We start from the raw sequence: 24,350 nt of genomic DNA, 5'->3' as shown, positions 1-24,350 counted from the left end.
CTCTCAGGACTTATGGCTCCACATCAGACCCATTCATTCGTTTGACCAGTATTTCCTAGCGCCTACCATATGTCAAGAACCACATTTCTGCCTGGACATCGCAAATGGGGACTTGAATCCAGAGGGGAAGTCAGGCTATGGTAAGCCTTTCCCAGTGGAGAAGTGGGTAGCAAGATTTGAGTCTTCTGGCAACATTTTATGACCTACCCTATGTCCAATATTTCCAGAGTTAAATTAGAGGTGAGGTGTTGGGGTGATCCAGAGAAGCTGCTGAAGGAAGTGAAGTAACATCTGAGTGACAGCTATATTTCCATCTGTTCCAGGTTCTTTACCTCTGTTAGATTCCTCAGGCTCTCATCATTATTAAGCATTATCACCCTCATTGAAAAATGAGGGTTTCAAGGATCAGAGAAGTTAGATAACATGCAGTAGGGCATACAACTAGTAAATAACATAAAAATAACTTGAATTTTCAACTCCTGATTTCAATACAAGGCAAGGACCAGGAAGCCAGGCCTCCCACAATTGTCTCAATACCTATCATGGAACCGTTGCTATACAGAGGATTTCATACAAACAAAATGCAAGATCATTGTGTCTAACAGGGTGGGCGGAGCATTATCAGGGGTGACCCCAGCTTCCAAGAGGAGTAGGAGGGAGGAGGTCCCTGCTCCATGTGGGAAACAGTTACTGTGCCTCTCCCCTGCCCAGGAGCTACAATGCAGACCTCTCGAAGGGTCCTCTTCTGTCCAAAGCAGTGGAGTAAATTGTACCGGGTAGATACTTCCGGTTTTGACAATGGATAGATATATGAAGATCCGAAAGGATGTGAATGTGTTTCTTGTCAAGGGTGAAGGGTAGTATCCAAGGAGACTCCCTCCTGAATATCATGGAACGCGGGACCACCTGCAGTGTCTCCAGTCCCTTTGGCCTCACTCTGACCACTGGAGTTTTAACCCAGCCCCTTGTCCTGTAGCTTCAGACCCCAATGTACTGAGACTGGGATGCTCCTCACTTCCCACGCAAACCTTCATTCGTCGTACGGGTATTGTCTAGTGCCTTCTAGTGTTCTCCACCTAATCTCTGCATCCTGATCCCTCCGGGACACCACAGTAAAGCGACAAGTCTGGCCACTTTGGTCTCCTCGAAGTTACTGCAAATTAGCGGTGCAGGGAGGGTGGGAGGAGCCAGAGGAAGGGGCCACGATTTCCGCGGGAACCGGTGGCCAATCGGGTTCTTCAGTAGGCGGGCCTCGTTCTTTCCCCGCCCCTTCCCTTTCCGCCGGCGCCTTCTCTCGTCCCATTGGGCGGCATAGCTCGGGCGAGCGTTCTGGTTGCGCGCGCACCGGCACGGAGGCGGGGCCTGCCTGAGATCGGGGCGGGGCTGGAGGCGGTAGAGCGCAGGCGCGCGTGCCCTGGAGGTCGGGGGAGGGATGGTTTGTTTGGGTTGTGGGCGGTGCGTGCACAGCCCGGGAAAAGCGGGAAATGGCGGCGCCGAGCGCGGGGTCCCCGCTTGCCCTGCAGCAAAAGGGGCTAGTGGCTGCTGACCGGAGGCGCAGGTAAGAGGGGAAGGGGTCCACGGGGCCTTAGTGGGGCCCAGGGAAGCGGACCGCGCGTGCAGCCCTGACGCCCCCTCTTCTCGGAGCCCCTGGAAGCAGCCGTGTCCAGGCTCGCTGCCAAGGGTGGGAGGCCCTGAGGAGCCCTCGGGGCCGCTCCGAGCCGAACTCCGCGCAGGGGCGCGCGATCAGCCCTCTTGGCCTTGCTGTTCGTGGGCAAAGTCGGCTCCAGCCTCCCTTTGTCCAGCCCAGGGAGGCTGTGCATAAGAATAGCTCTTTCCAGCCCTGCCAGACCTCGGCTTCTCTAAAACAGTCTCCCTTTCTTTTTTCTATTTTATGAGAAACTATTCAATATTCCCTTAAAAACCGGTGAGCCTTTCTGCAGACTTAAGTGTTTGGCCTGGTATACATTTGATTTGGATTGACAGTTTCATGACCTGCATCGTTTTCCGTATAATGACCAGATTTTTTTAAAAGAATTCAACACAGGCTTGAGGCTTAAGTATTTGAGGCTCCTGTGTCTCCGAGCATGTCACCACTTCTGCCTTAGGGTTCCTGTGACCAGGAGTACATACTGTAGTGCGTCCTGGTCCAAACTAGGACCAGGCCTGGGAATTGACCTAGCACTTCGGAACAGGCACATTCGGAAGGACACAGAATCAAAACTTTTTAGGACTCCCTTGCTTCTCTACCTCCACCTTCCAAAGATGTCCTAAAATTCAAGGTGATTGGAAACTTTTGAAAAGTTGACATTGGAAGCAGGTGTGCAGAGAGTGGATCGTGTTTCCGATAAAAAACTGATGAGTTGTTGGTTGAAAATTCAAGTACCAAGTCTGGTACTTGTGAGAGTTAAAGCTGAGTGAGTTGTGCTATGGATGAGACTGACTGCCTAGGGAAGAGAGTCTTTGTTGGGGGGCCCTTATGCAGTATCAACTTTAAGGTCAGGTCAAAGGTCTTTCAAAAGAAACAGAAGCATGGTAGACAGAGAGGACCTGGAGAGAATGACGTTGTGAAAAACTAAAGGAAGAGAAAGTTATAAAGATCTTTATCTCAGATTCCTCAGGGATGTTATCAGTTTGAAAAGAGATCTGCTTCTGCTTATGAACCACGTTTTGGAATAGCAGGAGTATTCTGAATATCCCCTCTGCATTAGGTGCCCACTTGCTCTTCTCTTGTATATCTGTATTCCTCTCAGACTCTGCTTTTCCCTCTAAGTATCTAGCCCAAGTACATCCGTTTTATAGATGCACAATATTTCACTGATTTTGAGATTCATGTTTTTCTTGCAAATTTTGTCATTTTTGAAGTCAGGATGAAGGCTTAATTAACTAGGTTTTAGGTTGTAAAATGAACCTGTTACCCTTCTTTCACTGCCATCAAGCCCTTAATGTTGTGCATTGGAAAACTAGGCACACCTCTGCGTTTACATACACGGGGCACATAGATGATATATGTTGGAAATGAGAGTCTTTAAATCATAAGCAGAAGTTGATATCTTTCCATACTGATAGCAACACTAAGATATCTTTGAAATACAGATATCTCTAATAAATTACCAAACTAATTTAACCTTAGTTGGAGTGTGATTTTAAGTGACACTGATTGTGTTCATCACTGGTATTTATCTACTGGGATTTTGTGTCATACTTTCTACCTATCCACATATGATATGATTCTGATCATTTCTAGTGTCATTTTGTAATGGTAACTTTTGTGTAAATAATCCAAAGAGCATGTGACTATTAAATGTGGCCATTGGCTTCAGTTTTTGCCTTTCAATTAAATTATTCCTCACTCAAGGTCATTTTAAACTTATATTACTTTTAGATAATTAACATTGATCTGTCTGACAGATGTGTTCCTTCTCTTGAATATATGTGTGCTTGTATTCATTATCAAGATATTTCCATCCTATAATTAGACCATTCATTTCAGATAGCCTCAGTCGTATGTACTCCACAAAGAATTTTGCATTATTCCCTTAGGATTGGTGTGTTACTACTGTTGAGTACATCTTTGAATTTAACCAGATTCAGTAAAATATGCCTAGTCTTTGTTATTCTAAGTCCCCTTCTTTTCGTTCATTTGTCCAAGCCTCTTCCTCTCCATTCTCTGTCCCTTCTTTTACTTGACTGCCTTTTCATCTGCCTGTTGTCTGTAGGTTATCAGGAGTTTGTGGTATGCATCCTGACCATCAGGAAACTCTGAAAAAGAACCGAGTGGTGCTGGCCAAACAGCTATTGCTGAGCGAACTACTGGAACATCTCCTGGAGAAGGACATCATCACTCTGGAAATGAGGGAGCTCATCCAGGTATCTGGAGGCAAGAGAGAGGAGCCAAGGAGATAAATTGGTCTTAGGGGTGGAAGAGAAGATGATAAAGTGTAGAGAGCCATGGTACACTAAGGATATGGAAGTGCCTTCCTAATTGTAGAGAATTTGACAGAAAAGACATAATGGGAAAGACTACACCCGTACAAAACTTTTTCTGTAAAAGGAATTTTTTTTTTAACAGTAATTTTTTTATTGGTGCATTACAATCATACAAAAGAGTGGAATTCACTGTGATATCATTTGTATGGGCACATAACATAATCTGGTCATTTTCATCCCTAGTAAAGGAATTCTTGAGTGAGGAAACCACTGGAAAGCTTATGTGAACAAATGGAATTATAACTAGATAAGTGTGCTTTCATGTTTTGTTCTGGTCTCTCAGGCCAAAGTGGGCAGTTTCAGCCAGAATGTGGAACTCCTCAACTTGCTGCCCAAGAGGGGTCCCCAGGCTTTTGATGCTTTCTGTGCAGCACTGAGGGAGACCAAGCAGGGTCACCTGGAGGATCTGTTGCTCACAACTCTCTCTGGTCTTCAGCAGGTATTGCCACCGGTATGGAGCCCTAGAAATGTTGTGACTTGAAGAAGGGTTACTTTGGGAAGGACTTTTTTGGGACAGGGTGGGAGGCTAGATTTTGTTTTATTTGGACTGAACTATCTCCCTAAGGTCTATCATGGTAAATCCTGAATTTTTTTACAGTTGAGCTGTGATTTCGACATGAATCTCCCCTTCCCAGTGTGTGAGTCCTGTCCCCCTCACAAGCAGCTCCGTCTGTCGGCAGGTGAGAATTAATGGGTTAAAAGGGGTCTCACACATTGATTTCCCCCTTTTTTTGAATGGTGCCTGGCTTTTCCTTAACTGAGACATATCTCGTACTGGGAACGCTTCCTTCAGTGAATTTGTTAGGCACTAGTAGGGCAATTTAAATAGTGCATCAGCTGGGCCCATTTCCCTCTCATCACAGAAAATATTCTTCTTGGTGATTGGCCCATTGCACAACTTACATCGGTAGAAAATTTCTACACAATTGACTTATCTTCTCTTTAAGACTGAATGAGAAAAAACTACATTCAGGGCCACCAGCCTGATTATGTAGCCTAGTGATTAGAACCAGGCATTTATCAGATAACCTTTGTAGTCATTCAGTAAATTGAGCATCTACTACATGTAAACACAATGAAGAAGACCTAGTGGTAAGCTGAAATGAGCAGGATCTGTGCCCTCTTGGAGTGTACCAATCAGGGAAGTAAGAGACCAGTATTTATTAAAACCGTAGCTCAAAGGGGTGTGTGATGTTACAATTAAATGGTAGAATTGATGTTTAAATTGCATACAAATTTGTCTGCTTCCTTTCTGTACTGCAGACGCTATGGAACACTCCCTAGATAATGGAGATGGTCCTCCTTGCCTTCAGGTGAAGCCTTGCACTCCTGAGTTTTATCAAACACACTGCCAACTGGTGAGTCTTGCATAATAGCTAGAGAGTTGGAAATGAGATACGTTTTCCTGGGCCTCTGGACCTAGTTTTCATGTGCAATGACTTACTGCCTATTAGTCAGAAAGTCATTGCTGGTGAAGCCTTCTGTGGGCATGTCTCTTATTCACCTGGTGGCATTAAGAAGAATATATCTTTGGTGGGAGGGTGCGTAATCTAGTGAGGGAATTATAGTTCCTGTCATTAAGAAATTCGTGGTCTAACTTCCCCCCACTCCCCAGGCCTACAGGTTGCAGTCTCGGCCTCGTGGCCTGGCATTGGTGCTGAGCAATGTGCACTTCACTGGAGAGAAAGACCTGGAATTTCGCTCTGGAGGGGATGTGGACCACAGTACTCTAGTCACCCTCTTCAAGCTTTTGGGCTACAATGTCCATGTCTTACACGACCAAACTGCACAGGTACCTGAGGCTGGAAAGACTGGCATGTAAATTAGAGGGTTGGGCAACACTTGGGGGCAGCCGCATCTGCCGCGCCTGTGCCTGCTGGAATGTGTCCTAGAAGCTATTTACTCACATTCTCACCCGCTGTCGTGCTTTTCACCTTGCAATCTAGTAAAGAAGAATTAGAGCCATCCAGCTGTTTGGGTGTTGACATCTCAGGGTGGCTGTGCTTTCATGGAGTAATAATAGTCCAGGGTTAGGATCTCACTTTTACATATTCAGAAACTTGATTCCCAGTCTCTCAGGTAGGGAGGAGATCACTGGGATTCACCCTAACTAACTCAGAAAAGATATTTATAAACTGGGAGTGTGCAGAGCATTTACTTCTTGCTCGATACCACTGCTTAGGAGCTTAATTATTTTTTAAATGGTTACTTTAGAAGATATAATTCTTGCTAATAAACATTTGCTAGAATTGTCCCTGTGAATACTATTTAGTGATAATCTACTGCATTAACATATGGGGAATTCTGTATTTGTAGCAGGTTTGGCCCCAAGTCCTGCTGTGGGTAGATTGCTTCGGGACTAGATTCTCAGACTATAAATAGTTTCATTGGGGCTGTTCCTCATTAACTGCAGTGACGAAGCTGCACCAGTACTGACTTCTTGCCTTTAGGATTTCTCTTGAAATTAACAATCACCTACTTACAAGTTTATTATGAACTTTATTTTGATTCCTTAATAATACTACCTTAAACTTGCCTTTGGGGTTTTCAGTGGTGAAATTAGAATTTCTAGGAGATTCACTTTGACCTGTTGAGGCAGAGCATCTTGGTTTTGTGTTCAGCATTTGTTCCGTGGCCTTTGTTCCTCAGCTGTCCTACTTCTGTGGGATAGTCACGTATCTGCTGTCCCTTGGCTACAGCCAGTTTCATCAGTCAGTGCCCAGGTGCTGTCCTCTCTGTGCTGCTTGCCAGCTTCCCTGTAAGAACTGAGCAGAGTAGCTGTTCCATAGCTGGAACAGCATCTTCAGTTGTCTTGTACTGAAGTCGGTCACTCGCTTGCGGGAGAGGTCTTTGGCCATGCAGGGACAAGGGTAGCCTGTGTACCAATGACAGAGGGAGTCCTGTGAGAAGGGCACTAAGCAAAATGTACACTGTGTATGTTTCCTCACAGGTTTGGTTTAGACATTCATTTCCCTAGGAGTCTGTTAGATGATGGTTTTCTAAATTGTATACAATTGATACAGGATTTGATACACATATCTGTTAAAGATACAATACTGAGTCACTGAATCAGCTGTATACTGCTCTATTTTGCAACATTCAGTAGATTTGATGAATGCCATTTCCAGTCATGGTAAACCTGATGCAGATTCAAGGACCTGCTGAATTCTCATTCTCTGGAAATAGTGTTCTGTAACTGGAGTTTCACTAAGGCCTAATTTTGAGCACCTTATAATAGGGGACTGTTGCTATCAGAAATTTTTAAAATGTGGACCTTGAGTTGAAGGTACTTGAGATAGTTTAGGGAGTCTTAATATCATCCAAAAAGGAAGTGCATCCTCTTATATTCCTAAAGAGGGAACAGGATTAGAGACACCATCTTCTGTAGAAGTGAAGAGGAAGAACCCCCTGGGAAGATGTGGTCAGAGGATAAATGAGGCAGGTGAGACTTAAAGAGACTACTAAAGCAGAGGAGAGTGGTGGCATCCTCGGCAGGGAGAACAGTGTCTAGGTAAGAGATGTGTGAGTCGTAAGCCAAGTGGTCACCGTGAATGTTGCTGCTTCCTTATAGACCTCTCAGGAGACTACTCTTTTATGTAATTCTTTAGCAAACAAGGAAACAGAACCAAAAAAGTTAAGATCTTTTTTCCCCCATTAGACCTTTTTGACTTTAAATTCCTTTAGAAAACAGGCAATAATACCATTAGTCCTAGTGAATTCTTTTGTTGATAGGGCTGGAGAGAGCACAGAACTCTCTCTGCCCAGCTATGTTTTCAGTATCTGAGGAGATTGTTAGTCCTAATGACTTAGCATACATTAAGAAAGGGAGACACATTTTGAAGTGGCAGATTTCCACTTAAACAATGTGCAAATGTTTTTAACTTCCATTGCAATTACAGACTACTTTGACACTGTAGGAATGAGCTGTGGGTCATCCCTGGAAAATGCAGACATCTATACAATTTTGTGTATGATTTCAAAGGATTCACAGGTTCTTTTCACGGGTCTCCCAACCCCTAGGCAACACACACCCAAGAGTTAAGAACTCTGCTATTTATAGAAGTACTGCAGAAATAAATCTACAGATCCTATTTTAAGCTATTCTACTTGTGGAAAAATTCCTCCAAATAACTAATCTGCATTTGTTGAATGGTTTAATCTTATTTAAATTCAGCTATAAAGGATGTATGTTCTTTCTTTGGGTTTTGTTATCCTCCATTTACTGACCTATTAGTTTCATGAAGTTGAAAGTATTCATGTGTTAATTGCCTAGGTAAATATTTTATTCCATTTTTCAGGCAAAAGTAACTTAACTATTAACATGTTCAATTCTATTAATCATCAACTCCAGAGGAACATTCATGATCATGTATTCTCTTGAAATTATGTATTTTATAAACAAATGAATTTTAGATTTTTTATTAACTTAAGATTTCCATTGTGGTTGGCTTCTGTTTACCCCAAACATATGGATCCTTTAAAAAAAGCAAAAAAAAACTATTTTTCTATTTCAAGTTATATTTCAGTCTTTAGACTCATACCTACATTACGTTTCAATTATATATACACAGAAATATTATTCCAGATAAGTAGATCAGTAAGTCTCAAAGCATCAGAATCAGCTGGAGGGCTTGTTAACAGTTTGCAACAGGAACTTTCTCACAAGTTCCTGTCTGATGCTGCCGTTGATGCTTTAGGGATCACACTTTGTGAACCAGTAAAATATCTGTATTAATATTGTTTTTATGGGTTAGGTGGATGGTAAATAAATGTGGGCAGTAACTGTTCTGCCTAGAATAGCATCTTTTCATTATATATCCTTGAAATTCATAATCAAATGAATTTGTTTTCTCACTGCTCATCTCAGATAGGAGAGGGACCCAGGGAGACAAAGGTTTGAAAATTATTATACTGTAATATAATATATAACTTCCTGGCGGATGAACCAAATGTTCAAGTTAGTGGTTTTCCTGTAGACATTTTTGTGCAAGATAAACAAGATTTCTTGTTTCAAACTACAAGACTACAAGGTTGATCTGTAATAGTTTTTTTTGAACTGTAACATGATTACTCTATTAGACATGCATGTTATAATAATGACAGGCACAGTGATTGATTCCTTTCTATGGAGTAGCTCATTTAATCTTCACAAACTAAGAACATTTGCTTGTAATTATTTTCCTATTGAGTGGAAATTGGAGCCTGGAGGGACTAACCAACTTGTTCCAGTCTACAGACCCAGGTTCATGCTAGGTGGCTATGGATATCAGAGTTCTTGGAGACAGTCCGCCCTGTGTGGAATTGTCCATCACGGCGTGCTCTCCCTGAGCAGTGTTTTATGCAGACACCGTCATTGTCTCTTGGATATTTACAGTCCCTGACAGAATAAAGCAGACAAGTACTGCTGTTTTCTCCTGTCAGGATGCTTTTAACCCTCTGTCACAGAGCAGTGTATTTACTATAGCTGAGTAATGGCCCCCCTTGTGCCATTATAAGGGCACTTGTTCTAAAGAAGGATCTGGTTGATTGCAGGGAACAAATCACAGTTGACCAGCTCATGATGAGCTTCATTAGTGACTTGCTTTAGTCCAGGAGTTTGTATCCTCTCTCAGTGAGTCTGTGAATCTGTATGCAGTTTTGTGTCTGAAGTCATGAGCATTTTTCTGACAAGTGCAAAGTTTTCTTTAGCCTCTCAAAGGGTTGACTTATTTGCCACAGAAATATACAGAAAACATTTTATCTTGAATAGCTTAGGGTTTCAAACAGAAACCAGAGACTGGTGCTTATATTGGTGCTGATGTCAGTGAACAGCTCTGAAAGGTGTTTTTCTTCTAGGAAATGCAAGAGAAGCTCCAGAATTTTGCACGGTTACCTGCACATCGTGTCACAGACTCCTGCATAGTGGCACTCCTTTCACATGGTGTGGAGGGCGGCATCTATGGTGTGGACGGCAAACTGCTGCAGGTGCGTGTGACCTAGGGGAAGCCAACAGTTGGCTCTAGGCTTTGTCACTTCCTGCCTGCCCTCTTTTCCAGCCGTGGCTGCTGTTGTATGTGTAGGACTTCAGGATTCCTTACTGATGACTTAACCTCTCTTCTCCCTATTTCTTCTGCAGCTCCAAGAGGTTTTTCGGCTCTTTGACAATGCTAACTGTCCAAGCCTACAGAACAAGCCAAAAATGTTCTTCATCCAGGCCTGCCGTGGAGGTGAGTGCCTGGCAGACCGGCACCTGGGTGGTGGCTCCTGGGCAGCCTCCACCAGCTCTCACTTTCCTGTTTGCTCCTCTCAGGTGCTATTGGATCCCTTGGGCACCTCCTTCTGTTCACTGCTGCCACCGCCTCTCTTGCTCTGTAAGTGTCTCCCAATGCATGGGGTGTGCTGGGACTTGGGCAGCCCCTGGCGCTCAGGCTGGTCAGCTCTCTGTGCACCACCATATCCTGTTCTCAGAGTTCTCTTGTCAGTGTCTTCACCCTTTTTTCTGAGAACTTGTACTCTTTTCTATGCTTATTAACTCTGATGCACTTTTTTTTATTGTTACTCATTCCAGTTAAGGATTTTCTGTCTGTTTCTTCTTACCTCTCACACTTTCTCTCCTTCCTTTTTCTTTCTCCTTCTCTCTTCCCCCTTGTACTTTTCTGTTCACCTATACTTCCATTCTTGCTTCCTTTTTATCATCCATGGACCTCACAGGATAACAGTGCAGAATCTATTTCAACCTTGGACTCCTTCCTGAGCTGCTTCTGTCCCTCTTCTTTTTTCCTGCAGTCTGTTCTACCCCTTTAAGAGGCAGGCCTGTGTGACAAGGCTCAGAAGACACCACAGGCCTGCTTCTCACCCTGGAGGAAAACAGTAGTAATTAAGAGTTCTAAATTTGGAGTCAAATTCTGACTCCACTGCTTAGTAATTATTTGAAGAAGTTACTTGACATTATTTTGCCTCAGTTTTCTTTGTATAAAATATAGGCAGTTATACCTATTTCATGAGGTAGTGGTGATGATTAGATGGAATTGTGTACAGCAGAACAAGTTTAGCGTGGTACCTGATTTAGGGTAAATCCACAAAGCTAGCTATGACTGACGCGTGCAGTGCCCTCAGGGGGCTTATAGTTTGGGTTGAAGTCTACTTTGTCCACGCATTCAAATTTTTTAAGCTGTTACATAATAGCTAATATTTTCCTAATCTGTTATCACCACAAGATGTAGTGTATTGAGGTTCTACAACATGCCTAGTACCATGCTGCATACTATCACAGAAGCAGAAGAGGATGTGGCCTCTCTTCTGAGCCTAGCAGTTGCTCTGGAAACTAAAGCAAATATACATGAAGTAGCTCGAGACTAGTTCTCAAGCATGGGTGAAACTAGAAACCACACATATGAGGAAGTACTTAGTAAGAATAGATCATTTTAAGTGCAGTTGTTTGAAGAGATTTTTGTGGATAGGATAAGGTTCAATGTGAACCCAGGATGTATGATTTACATAGGTAAATTTTTTATAGTCTTTGGAGAGTTTTTCCAAGAAAAGGAGTTAGTATAATATGACAGGCACCTAAGATTAAAAGGATGTGTTCCCCCTTCCCCCAGCTGTGGAATCCAGTTAAAAAGCTGACATCTAAGTGTGTAGTGAGGTGTGTCTGATCACAGGAAGTGGGTCCAACTAATTACAAACCTATTACTCGCAGTTGAGACTTTGGACTTTAACAGATGACAGTATGGAGCTGTTGGGAGCTTAAGAAAGAAATAGTATGATGACCTTCCCCCCGGAAGGTCACCATGCCAGAGAGCTGCTCTAAGGAAAGAGTATATGAGGACACAAACCTAATTTTGCATTCAGTCCTCTTTTCCCAAGTCCAGAGCATTGCCTGCCCCTGGTGGCACTTATAAATATTTAATGAGTGAATGAAAATTTACCCGCCTAAGAAATTATAGTAATAATAAAACATTAGGAGATACTGTAAAGAAAGAACCAGTAGCAAACACGAGTAATAGATCTGTGATATGAAGGCAAGAAAGGAGTTCCCTGTCTCTTGAAGGACACACTGAGCTTGGCCCATTTCCTTAAGGACTCATAAACAGCAAAGTGAAATAAAGGCCTTGGTGTTCATTTTCTTCTGAATTCGGAGATAACTACAGTACTGGATCTGGATAGGGGAAATTGCTCTTTCCTGGAGTAACCTGAAGTTTTGCTCTACCTCTCCCCCTTCTCTCTCAAACTGTGTCCATTGAAGGATATTCAGTTGTTCCTTTGAAAATTTGAGCTTTCCTTCTGCTGTATTTGCTGATACAATTAATGTCTGTAAAGTGTGGCCCCTGCCTAGTTGATAATGGCAGTCGCTTAGTGATCTATTATTCAATCAGTGAATCTTGGTCCTTTGCCCACAATTCTTCAAGCATCCCTCCTTGCCAGACTCGTGCGTGTTTCATGGAGCAGGAAATACTGTGAGAGCGCACACACCTTTGCTGTTGAGCTGCAGTCCTCCCTGTCTCCCCCCACCCACCACCAATAAAGCAACATTGAAAAATAAGGCTCTGTCTTGGGCTAGATAAGCCCTGAGTTGAGAGTTTGGGCATGTGCTCAGTGTATGCTGGGAAACTGTCCCTGAGCTTGAATAATGATATTCTTTTTCAGTTTTGAGGAGAAAAGAAGTCATTCCTATTTTAATTTCTTCATCTTTTAAATTTCTCTTAAATCTTGGATGCCGGCTATAATTTGTCTTATAAATATAAACAAGTAGTAAATGCTTTAAAAATGCCAAAACCACCTGGAAACTACTGATTGTGCTTAGTTTTATAGTTTATTTTACTGATAACATAGATAAAAGTTTGATTTTTATATAGCATACATGTAGTAACCCTAGTTTTAGTTTATTGGTTTTTGCTTATGTAATAAAACCAAATGAATTAATATTCCATTGCTTTCTGCAGTCAAAGCACTGAGACTTCCAGGTATATTGCTAATTGAACTTAGATGACTTTTTGTCCAGCCCTGTGTATGTGCATGTGTTTGAGTGCAGTACCTGGCCTAATAGGTACCCCCTGGATAATGGTGCATGCTGAGAAAGTAATAATTTTTGTTTTTAAATTCATCTGCCATAGGTTGGAGACAACAGCTGGAGGTGCCTCTTCCCAGTCAAGGTTGTAGGGAACTTGGTCTTCCTGTGACAGTCCACTAGAGAAGGGAGAAAGTAACATCTTTGTCCATTCTGTGTGCCCTTCTGCAGACGAGACTGATCGTGGTGTCGACCAGCAGGACGGAAAGAACCCTGGGTGTGAGGAGAGTGATGCTGGGAAGGAGGAGTTGCTGAAGATGAGACTGCCCACTCGCTCTGATATGATTTGTGGCTATGCCTGCCTCAAAGGTATTTCCAGTTCCAGTAGGAGCCGAGAAGATACACGCTAGGCTTGAGTTTTTCATGGTGCGGGATGCAAGGTACCAAGGAAGTCCACTTGTGTGAGGGAGGATCCCCATGACCTCCACGCCTTCTGGTTGTAGGCACTGCGGCCATGCGGAATACCAAGCGGGGTTCCTGGTATATTGAGGCACTCACTCAGGTGTTCTCCGAGAGGGCTTGTGACATGCATGTGGCCGACATGCTGGTTAAGGTAAGGCGCATTGGCAGGCTCCACAGACCCTCACATCTCCATAGCGTCCTCCCTTCCTCTTCCCTGGTGCCTGTGAAAGCACGAGGTAATCTCAGACCTGGACCGCTGGCTCTGCCTTTCCAGGTGAATGCCCTTATCAAGGAGCGTGAAGGCTACGCCCCAGGCACAGAGTTCCACCGATGCAAGGAGATGTCTGAGTACTGTAGCACTCTGTGCCGTCACCTCTACCTGTTCCCGGGACACCCTCCCACGTGATGCCACCTCCCGTGGCCCGTGCTGTTGGCGGCCACTGCATCACCAGAGGCACGATAGAGCCTTCTTTCTTCCAGATGCATGGTTTCTGTTCTGCCCCCTCAGGGATTTGGGGACCTCCCAGGCTTGTTTCCAGTGCTGGTCATCTCTGCCTTTGTGTGTGGACTCTAGGCCAGCTCCTTCTGTGTGACTCTCTCCCTGTAGAGCTGGCTCTGGCTGGACTTGTTGCCAGGAATGTTTTGGCTGCAGCCAAAGAGCCTGGCAGATGGCGCTGTGAACAGTAGCATCATGGGGGAGGGCATGCGGGCTCCTCAGTGTTCGTCACTAGCCCCCAGGACTGCTGCAGGGGCTCTTTGGTTGTCACTTTTACTACAGTAGTTACCAGGTCTCAGAGAGGGTCTCACATCTGTTGTTTTTTCCTATCCCAGCACCATTTATCCCAGAGTGAGAGTTTGGAGGGTGTTCTAAGTTAACGTTGGCATTTTCGTGACTTTGAAGAGGCAGATGTGACTCAGACACACCCTCTGCCGTGAGCATCAGTTCCTGTGCATTCCCTGTGGGACTGCGGGTCCCCAGTGGAGGGCAGTCTTCCCACTTCACCTTGGCTTCTTCAGGCTCCAGGAACCAGCCTTTCATCAGGGGCTGGGGTTTGCATGCTTTGCTCCTGGGAGTGTTAAAGAGCTTCCTTGGGCCTTCGTTCCCTGAGCTGTTACTGAAATGAGCCCTTGGGGAGAGTGGGCAGAAGGCCACCAGAGTGGTGTGCCGCCTCACACTGACATGCCACCATGTCTGCTTTCTCTTTCCTCTAGCTGTCCCTTTCTCTCCCGTCCATGCAGTCAAACTGCACCTCACATCTGGATTTCTGGAATCACTTTCCAGTTTTTACCTCCCTCCTTCACGTCTCTTCCCTTTGCCTGTACTTCCTCCAGTTCAATGCTGCCACCATGTCAGTGGGAAGTGCCGCTTTGCTGGGTCATCTGGCTTCGTAAGGGTATAGTGTAGTACCTTGCTCCTGCATTCTACTTCATTGTGAGACTTGATTTGATTTTATGTGGTCTTCTCTCCCCTTCCCATTCTATTTCAGTGAAGATATTACCACATACATTATTATTCTTTCAACCTAGAAACTTTATTTTTGCTTCTATGAAACCTTCCTGTTCTTAAGGCAATCTTTTCCATTTCCATTCTTACCCTCTCCAGCCTATTACCCACATAACATAATAGTTTCGGGGTTTTTTTTGCTTCTTCATTATGTTTTGGGGGCATTATTTTAGTTTTTCGTTTCTTAGTACAAGGGATTGAACCCAGGGACACTGTACCACTAAGCTACATCCCCAGCCCTTTTTATTTTTTATTTTGGGACAGGTTCTTGGTAAGTTACTTAGGGTTTCACTAGGTTGTTGAGGCTGGCCTGGAACGTATGATCCTCCTGCCTCAGCCTCCTAAGTCACTGGGATGATAGGTGTGTTCCACTGTGCCTGGCCACCTTTTGGTTTACAAATGTAAATCTGATGATGTCATTCTCCTGTTTGGAACTCTTTGGCTTCCGATTACTCGCCATAAAATTCAAAATCCTTACCCTGGTTTGTGAGATCTGGCCCTTGCCTTCCACTTGAACCTTAGTAAGTAGTGGCTTCTCACTGTGCTCTGACCCTGTGGCCTCCCAGTGTCTCAGCTGTTCTAAGCTCTCTATCCCCACTGCTCTTCCCTGGGGTGGCATCTTATTCAAGTTTTGTGGAGGCCTTCCCAGCCTGTTGTCTACAAAGAATCCTCTCTCTGTATTACTGCTCCCTGTTTAGTTCTTCTTTTTGGTTCTGGGGATTGAACCTAGGGGCATGCTTCCACTGAGCTGTATCCCCAGCCCTTTTTGTTTTTGGACACGAGGTTTCACCAAATTGCTGAGGCTGGTCTTGAACTTGTGATCCTCCTGCCTCAGTCTCCCTAGGAGCTGCAATTAAGGTGTGCACCACCGTGTCCAGCCTGTTCCACTCTTTCCTTGTACTTATGGCAACTTGTAACCATATATTTGTTTGTTTTATTTGTTCATTTTTATATTCCCTCCTAGGATGTAAGCTCCAAGAGGGCAGAAACCCTGGCTCTCTAACCTGTGTGTCCCCGATACCTGGCACTTATTAAATCTTTAGCAAATGTTCCTTGAATGAAGGAAAGAGGCCAGCAGCCAGCCCTTGCTAGAATCCTACTTTTTAACAAAATTTCCCTTTTGACATTATACAGTTGAGTATTTTAACTTTGTGTTTTTCCAGGTGTTTTGTTTTTTTCCACTGGTATTTTTAGCTCCTTGAAGACACACAGTGTGTGAGACGACGTCTGTCACACCCCCTGGTGCCTAGCGAAATACCAGGTTTGCAGTAGTCAAGGTGCTCAATAAAAGTCTGTTGTGTGAGCCAGGTGGCTTGGAGACTTGCCTTTGGGTCAGTGTAGGATGGACGTATTTGAGTGACCTAGCCTTTCCACTGCCCACTGCCAAGATTTGTATTGCCATGAGGTGCCAAATAAACGTTCATATTTGTTACTGTTGTGTGCCTGGTGTCTGTTTCTGTAGATACTCAGGTTTCAGAGACCCATGCGTCTTCATTTTCTTGGTGCCTTGTCCTGCACCATCCCTTGCCGCCTCACAAGGCATCCCTAGAGCTGAAGACCCTTATTTTGCTGCCACTCTTTCATACGTTGGCATAGCTGTGGGTTTGATTTCTCATCTTCAGATGAGGTGGAAGAATCATTAACAAGCAGTGTTAGTTGTAGCTTTTAATTATGGGATGGAGCCTCAGTGACGGACTGGACTGGAATAGGAGGAAAAGAGGGAGCGAATAGTAGGATTCCATTTCTCGCATGGTCCAAGTGAAATTCAAGGTGAGCAAAGGTCGTAAGAATTCTAGGGCAGCATGGAAGAGATCTAAGCAGTGGTGCTCCTGGGGCACACGTCTGCAGTGGTAAATGCAGGTGTAGATGGGCTGCAGGGTTTAGCAAGAGATGGAAGGTTCTGTGGGCATATTTGGTGGAAATCAGCTGCGGGACTCTGGGAAAGTTGCTGAGGAGTTACAGACTGGGTGGGGTGGGGGCAGCTGTCTAGGAAGAGGGAAAGGGCGTAGTTAAGCTAAAGCATGGCACCAGACAGAGGGAATCCAGTGTGAGAACACCAGGGGCAAAAGGGCACAAAGAATGGACTGAAACCAATTGGTCATGCTGTTGGAGAAGGATACAGGAACCCCAGAAAGTTTAAGCAGTTGCCGGGATCAGGGGAGTAAGTAACCCATTTTCAGGACAGGAAAGCTTAGTGAGGTCTGATGTGTTGGAAATTTCAGAACAGTGTTTGCTGAGCAGAGTCCGTGTCCTTGCCACCCGCCCTTGAATCAGGGCGTCAGGTTGAATTTCACAGCTCGCTTCCCTTCCCCCACTTACCTCTGCCAGGGGATTCTCTTCTAAAATTATCCCCCTCCCTGAGCTGGGGGCTGCCCTCTGCCGCCCTTCCCCATCCTGTTTTCACAAACGGAAAAGGAAAACAGGAAGAAGTGAAACCAATGAGATATCAGACCAAAGCTGGGATCCTGAGAGGGGAGAACTGACCAAGGAGAGATGAGGCGACCTGCAAGGGATGGAGGGTGGGGCCTGAGCGAGGAGTCTTCCACCTCCCAAGGCCCACAACAGTCTTTTTTCCCACTGTTTTTGTTTGTTTTGTTTTTGTTCAGAAGAAAAATAAGGCTCAGAGACTCAGTTATCATTTATCATAAAGAAACATAGCATTTTGAGAGCATGAATTCTAGAATTATCTAGGAATGATTTTCAGCGCTGGCTCTGCCTTTGTTGGAAAACTTGGCTCAGGTGATTCACATTGAACCTCAGTTGCCCTTACTTAAGAAGGAAGAAAACGTTTCTACCTTGAAAGGCCCCACTGAGGATTAAATGTGATGCAGGGAAAAGTTGATCATATTTGAAAAGCCAGAAGAGGGAGAAAGAGGCCTGCTGATTGCTACAGGGAAATCCTAGTCCGCAGGCAATGGATAGAAAGAAACCGAGGATTTCCCCCTGTGCTGGGGCTTGAATCCAGAACCCAAGCTCTCTACCATAAGCTACATCCTCAACCTAGGACCAAGGGTTCCTAAAAGGCAGAGCAAAGCCCAACAAGGAGTAGAGGAGAAATGAGCCCCAGTGTGGTCTTTCACAAAGAGACGGCGCCTCAGAGGTCCTTGTAGTTGCTCTGCTGGAATTTCAGAAGGGGGCGTGAGTGCAGTGCTGCCTGGCCATGGAGAAGACATGGTGGCTGAAAACACCACGACTCTTGGATATGTCGCCCCACCTGCTGAGGAGGCTGAACTTGGAATTGGAAAATAAGAAAAACTAAGAAACTCCATACCTAAATTTTGAGAGAGGCATAGGACTATCATATATAAGCACCTGTACCCCCCAAACCCAAACTTCACTGCCACTTACACCCCATGTGGCCACTCTGTACAACTTTTTCAAGTAACGGTTCCATAGGCCTGCAGGTTTGTTCTTGATCCTCCTAATTTGAGCACACGGTTCTTAGAGTGGCAGTCGGTGCTTTCCTTTTGGACTACATGCTTCCACTGGGTTTGGCCAGGCGTGAGCTCTTCCCTGGCCACTCTGGTCTCTGCCTCCAAGTCTGAGTTGTGACGGGCTGTTCTGTTTACCTCCAGAAGAGACAGACTCCACAAACAAGTGAAAAATCTTTTCTGTTTCTGAAGGGCTTCAATAATATAATGTCACTTTCCACTCTATTTTCTTTATTGAGAAAGTGTTCCTTTCATTTCACACCAGTTCCTTAGATCCTTCCTTATCTACTGCCTGCAATAAGAGCAGGTATCTTCACAGAACCTTTAGTCCCTATTGCACATATTTGTCATCTTGAAAGGTGGATGATAGGCTTTGGAAGTTATGGACTAATGATAGGAAAGATAAATTTTTTTTCAATTTTATTGGTACATAACTGGCAAATAGACATTGTACATGGCATTCAACTTGATGTATTGGTATATGTATACATTGTGAAATGATCACTACAATGAAGGTAGTTAACCATCATCTCACAGTTACCTGTGTGTGTGTGTGTTGAGCATGCTTAAGCTCTACCCTCAGCAAATTTCAGACACAATACAGAATTTCAGTCACCATGCACATTAGATCTCCAGAACTCATTTGCTAACTGAAACCTTGTACCCTTTAACCACCATCTCCCCAGTGCCTACACCCCTGACCCAGCCCCTGGAAACACCCTTCGGCTCTCTGCTTCTGAGTTTCACTGCTTGAGATTCCATCCATGAGTGAGATCATGCAGTATTTATCTTTGTTTCTGGCATATTTTACTTAGCATGATGTCTTCTTGATCCATTCAAGTTGTCACAAATGGCAGTTACCTTGTTTTTAAGGCTGAAAATAGCCAATTGTATATGCACACCACATTTTCTTCCCATTCATTTGTTGATCTGTTGTTTCTGTATCTTGTCTGTTGTGAATAGTCCTGCATTGAACAAGAGTGTTGATTCTCTTAGAGTGATTTGCTTTTCTGTGGACACGTACCTAGAAGCAGGACTTGCTAATAATATGGTCTTTCTATTTTTAATTTTTTGAGGAATTTCCATACTGTTTTCCATAAACACTGTACCAGCCTAGATTCTCACCCACAGACCATAAGAGTTCCCTCTTCTTTGCACCCTCTCCAACACTTACTGCTTGTCTTTTTAATAATAGCCTTCCTAACAGGTGTGCAGTGATACCTCATGGTTTGGACTTGATTTCTCTGTTAGTAATGTTGAGCACCTAGAAAAGGTACTTTTAATGATATGCCTCTTCCCAATTGCCTTGCGTGATTCCATTTAGTTTAGGTCAAAATTAACATTGTGGGCCAGATGTTTGGTGTCTCTACTTTCTGCTCCCTGAATTGAGATGAATGCTAAACTACACTTTGCCTCAGTTTATGGCTTCCTCCTATAATGAGCTCATAGGGAAGGAGTCTTAGGAAAGTGTGTGAAATAGACACAGTGCTGAATGGGGTAAATTGGCCTTGGTCAAAAATTATTTATTGGCCTGAAAGGGGAAGAATAAGAGGTTACTTCCCCATCGTCTTGTTTGTTGGCTCATCATGGGATGCACTCCCTTCCCACCACCGTGCCTATGCCTCCAGCTAATTTCCGCTTCTCCCTGTTATCTGCCTGTGCTGACAGAACCTTCATGGGCTCCACAGTTTAAGTGGGGGCTCAGTCCCTCCCTGTAGATCTGGGCTGGCCATGCGCTCGATACATGTGAGTCTGGGAAAGGGGAGAAGCTCGAGAACCCAAGGCTATTACCTCTGCTTCCCTCAAACGTTCCACACCCAGGGGGTGATAAGGATGGGATCAAGGGGCTGGCACCAAAGGTTATTAGCAGCCAGAGCAGACAAGGGCAGAGAGCTGAAGGACTCAGCAGGGAATGGGGTAGGTCGGAGAGTGGGCAGATAGAAGTGCAGGATCTAGGTGAGAACTGAACCCTGCAAAGATACCGAGCAGAAGACCAGCCCACGGAGAGCGATGGCAGAGAGGCACCAGCTGCTCTCCCAGGTGAGTTTCCTGACTTGGTCACTTCAGCACCGCGCCCTCGCCTTCCATGTGCTGAGGAGGGGTGGGCACTGGGGCTTCAGTGCAGACCACCCGTGCAGCACTCAGCCTGAGCACACGGAGCAGCTTCCCACCCTGCCCCAGTGATATTTATAGAGGAACCAGTGACCTGGGGCTGGAAGCCTACTAGTGACCAGGGAGGGGACAATGCTGCTGGCTCATGAAGGGAATTCCCTGTGGGGCTGTCCCACAGGTTCTTATCCCCACCCCCACCCAGCACTGCACTCACACCTGCTTCGACCCCAAGCAGATCAGATGTGGCTGGGGGGGGGGGGGGGTCATGTGATGGGGAGGCATCTATAAATAGCTGGAGGTGGGCATGGTGCCCCAGACGCCTTGGGGACAGGCGAGAGCAGAGGCTTAAGGAGCTGCCCTGGGGGGAGGACGGGGTCGAGCAGGCCAAGGCCTGATTAGGGCTGGGGGGCAGGCCGCATGGAGCGATCCCCGTCACAGAGGCATGGGGGTGAACAAAGCTGGTGGGGGAGTGCCCCCCAGTACCAGTACATGCCCTTTGAACACTGCACCAGCTATGGCCTGCCATCTGAGAATGGGGGCCTTCAGCACCGGCTCCGAAAGGACGCAGTTCCCCGGCACAACGCCCACCCCACACAGGTAAAGTCCTCGGGAGGGAGGCGGGGACAGGGAGAAAGTGGGGCCAGGGACCGGTGAGTTAGGAATCAGGTGAAGAGAGGGAGCACTTTTCAACTTTGTAAAAAGTTCGTAGTAATATGTTCAAATTATGAAAACCTTTCAAGGGTGTGGGCTCACCTAAGTGTGCACTCTAGAAACACACGTGCACATTTCTGTAGTCTTTACTAACAGGATAACCAACTCCTGTGGGGAGGCAGCAGAAAGAGATCCAGGAGAAGCTCCTGCTTACGTAACACACGCAAGGTGATTCGAGTTGGAGCCCACATGCTCTGCGCTACCAGTATTTGCCACATGCAGACCCTGGGGGTTTCTGCCATGCAACCCCTCACAGAACACACACACTCAGGAACTCTTCTGCAGAAGGCAGAAGACAGGAGTTGGGACAAGTGGAGAAAACAGGCTGGTGGTTTGCCAGTAATCAAACACCTACCTATGTCTAAATGAGCAGAGAAATGCATTCAAGCTTTTAGGGGTTTGAGGACATAGCTCGGTGGTAGAGCACTTGTCCAGCTTGCATGAGGTCCTGGGCACCACAGGGGCAAAAAAAGGCTCTTAGATGACCAGACTGATCAGAACCTATTATGTGCACCATTCGGAAAAGTGCTGATCCCAGAAAGGGAACTGGCCAACTAATTAGGGATAAGCACCCTCCAGGGGTGGGGGTCCGTGGGTTTCAGGCATCAAGAAGAGGGGAAATAGAAACGGGCCTAAGGAAAGTGGTGAGATCACCCTGGAAGGTTTACAAGTCACGATTAGTAAGTGTACCTCTGGCCACAGAGAGTGCAGTGTGTGACAGGGTGGAAGGTGCCCAGAGGATCAGATCAGACTTAGAAAGCGTTTGCTGACCGGGATGTGGTTTCTGTAGATGTGAGGCTGGAAGCACGAGGGGTGGGCTGTGCAGGTCAAGAGGGTCCTCAGTCCTGACCCATCCCCAAGGGTAACCATGGAGGCAGCATGGGGGAGGTGGAACTTGGGGAGCAGGACATGGATGTCAGTGCAGGATGCAATAGTGAGAGACGGGGGACCTGTGTGGCCTCTGACCCAGGCCTTGGAACAACCTGGCCTGGACAGAGGGCCCTCCTCGCCTTGCTCTCATTCTCATCAGGGTACTGGTCACTTCCGGAGGGGGAGCATGACAAACAAGGAAAGCGCAGGTAGAGCACTTTCTGGTGACAGGACACTGGCCAAACCTGCATGACGCCTCAGGTGGGAAAGAATGACAAGATGGTTTGGAGAGGGCTCCGGCTGGTTTGTCAGGTCCTTGAAAGCAAAGAAGCAGTTTGGATTTAAATTTTCCTTTGTTAAATTTTTATGATGGGAAATTCCAGAGTTACACAAAGCAGGGAGGATTGTATAATGAACCCCCAAGTACACGACCGTCATCCACATTTCATGCACCTCACTTCCTCTACCCTTCACACACACACAGGACTGTTGGCGCGTCCCAGACATGGCACTGCTTAGAGACTTGGGTTTTGACTTCTCGCCTCCCCTCCCCTCCGCTGCTGCGGTGTGGTGGTTAGCACTGGCCCAGCCGGATGGATCTGGGCCTCATGGTACCTCCCAGCCCAGGTTTTGGTAGAAAGCACACCCTGTCTAAGCTGTGCCAGCCTACGACCTCAGGGAGCTGAGACAGCCCCTGTTCTCTAAAGTCCACTGGGAGTGTCTTCTGACTCTGGGTCCCAGGCAGGGTTCTGAGGGGAACCACTGCCTCCCTGGGCCACTAGCCTCACCCTAGGAGATGAAGCAACTGTAAGCAGAGCAATTAGTGCATGCCTGTTCAGGACCATGCATAAAATAGCCGCTTGTGTTGTGAAATCAGAGCTCTTCTAGGTGGCTCTCCCAGAATCAGCAAAATGGCCTGGCCTAACCCTGACCTCAGAGGATGGAGTTAGCATAGCAGGGGGCAAAGAGGGTCATTAAAAGTGGTCAGAGTTCTTATACATACCACACAGACACATCCTAATGTCAGGAGGGGCTGCTTTCGAGTCTGACTGTGCTGATCTGGCTGCTCACCTTGCTTTGGGAAGAAGATTGATTGACTTCCCTTATCAGGCCTGATTCCTGATTATGCCTGTGAAGCCTGAGAGATGAGATGGATGGGGTTTATCCAAGCTCAACAGGGGACCCAGGGGCCACAAGGAAGGCATTCACAGCAGGCGCTATAACCAAGTCATTTGTCTCCATGAACGTGTACCACTTTTATGTATCAGTAAAAAATTAAAGTCAAGCCAGGTGCCCTGGTGCATGCCTGTAATCCCAGTGGCTCAGGAGGCTGAGGCAGGAGGGTCTTGAGGTCAAAGCCAGCCTCAGTCAAAGCAGCTCAGTGAGACCATCTCTAAATAAAATATAAAATAGGGCTGGGGAAGTGGCTCAGTGGTCAAGAGCCCCTGAGTTCAATCCCCCAAACCCCTAAATAAATAAATAAATAAATAAAAGTGCTAGCTAGGAGTTCATCCTCACCTGTTCCAAAGAGAAACCCCAGGAGGGAAGTCAGCGTCAGGGGGTCGGGGGTCTTGGAAGTCATAGAGTCCTACAGATAGCATAGTGACATGTGAAACGCCTGGCTGCTGCGGATGCCCAGTCTTAGTGCAGTCTCTGTATCTCCACTACACGGGGAGCCGGCCTCCTTGATGAAGGCACCCATGAGTACAGGGTGAGGAAGGGACGAAAGGAAGGGGTGTGTGTGTGTGTGTGTGTGAGTCGCGGGGAGGGGTGGATAGAACAGAGTAGGAGATGTGTGACTGGGGAGTATAAAGGGGAGAGCAGGGAGCCCGCAAAGCGCCCTGCACACCGCCCTCAACTCCCAGGATCCAAAACAGCTGTATTTCTTGTTGCCTGTGCATCTCCTGCTGCCCTCTGCCTATTCTGCATGGAATCGACCATTCTCCTTCCATCCAGATTTATGGCCATCAAAAAGAGCAATTCTCAGACAAGGAACAGGACATGGGGATGCCCAAGAAGATGGGCTCCAGTTCTACAGTGGACAGCAAGGATGAGGACCACTATTCTAAATGTCAAGGTGATGGGGACTGAGGAGTAAAAGACTCTGGAATAGGAGGTACAGGGATTGCGAGAGTACCCTGGACGCTCCGTTGTACGTACCTCCCTCTTGCACACACTCATAAAAGCCCTCCTCTAGGTGCTAAGGAAAAGACACTTAGCCCACCTCCTTCACACTGCCTTGTTCCCTACTGTCTCTCCCCCTATCCTAAGAAGCGGGAGCTTCAGG

At 45.9% G+C, this 24,350-nt stretch overlaps 2 protein-coding genes across 7 annotated transcripts in view; both read left to right on the top strand.

Annotated features, from left to right (window-relative positions):
• The first annotated feature begins 2 nt into the window (after positions 1 to 2).
• CASP2 (caspase 2) lies at positions 3 to 22,963 on the top strand. 4 transcript variants are annotated; one of them, XR_013765719.1, is made up of 12 exons: positions 3 to 140; positions 3,717 to 3,867; positions 4,271 to 4,438; positions 4,586 to 4,667; positions 5,251 to 5,345; positions 5,603 to 5,779; positions 9,823 to 9,951; positions 10,103 to 10,193; positions 13,205 to 13,342; positions 13,477 to 13,586; positions 13,710 to 14,022; positions 22,952 to 22,963. XR_013765719.1 is itself a non-coding variant. In XM_079151098.1 (11 exons), the coding sequence occupies exons 1-11, from the start codon at positions 1,485 to 1,487 to the stop codon at positions 13,839 to 13,841; spliced, it is 1,347 nt and encodes a 448-aa protein (XP_079007224.1). In that variant the 5' UTR covers positions 1,415 to 1,484; the 3' UTR covers positions 13,842 to 16,365. The 4 variants fall into 4 exon arrangements, 2 of the variants coding, with proteins under 2 accessions (XP_079007224.1, XP_079007225.1); XR_013765720.1 differs by lacking the exon at positions 3 to 140 and adding an exon at positions 1,415 to 1,558; XM_079151098.1 differs by lacking the exons at positions 3 to 140; positions 22,952 to 22,963 and adding an exon at positions 1,415 to 1,558 and having other exon boundaries at positions 13,710 to 16,365.
• The window catches only part of CLCN1 (chloride voltage-gated channel 1), a 31,595-nt gene continuing 28,063 nt past the window's right edge, over positions 20,819 to 24,350 (top strand). The window contains exons 1-2 of one of the 3 annotated variants that reach the window (XM_079151095.1): positions 20,819 to 21,079; positions 24,020 to 24,140. In XM_079151095.1, coding sequence (XP_079007221.1) covers positions 20,900 to 21,079; positions 24,020 to 24,140 — 301 coding nt within the window. In that variant the 5' untranslated portion in view covers positions 20,819 to 20,899. Of the gene's footprint in view, positions 21,080 to 24,019; positions 24,216 to 24,350 lie in introns of those variants that run through there. The other 2 variants (XM_079151097.1, XM_079151096.1) reach the window with 2 other exon arrangements.

The sequence above is a fragment of the Sciurus vulgaris genome, assembly GCF_902686455.1.
Source record: "Sciurus vulgaris genome assembly, chromosome: 8".
Classification (NCBI taxonomy): Eukaryota; Metazoa; Chordata; class Mammalia; order Rodentia; family Sciuridae; genus Sciurus; species Sciurus vulgaris.
Note: the sequence above shows the minus strand (reverse complement) of the source record. Positions and strands in the feature narration are given on the sequence as shown.

Coding starts and splice junctions, on each gene's coding strand:
- CASP2 (XM_079151098.1), top strand. CDS start 1,485: ATGGCGGCGCCGAGCGCGGGGTCCCCGCTTGCCCTGCAGCAAAAGGGG. Junction 4,668..5,250: donor GCAGCTCCGTCTGTCGGCAG/GTGAGAATTAAT, acceptor TCTGTACTGCAG/ACGCTATGGAACACTCCCTA. Junction 5,780..9,822: donor TACACGACCAAACTGCACAG/GTACCTGAGGCT, acceptor TTTTTCTTCTAG/GAAATGCAAGAGAAGCTCCA.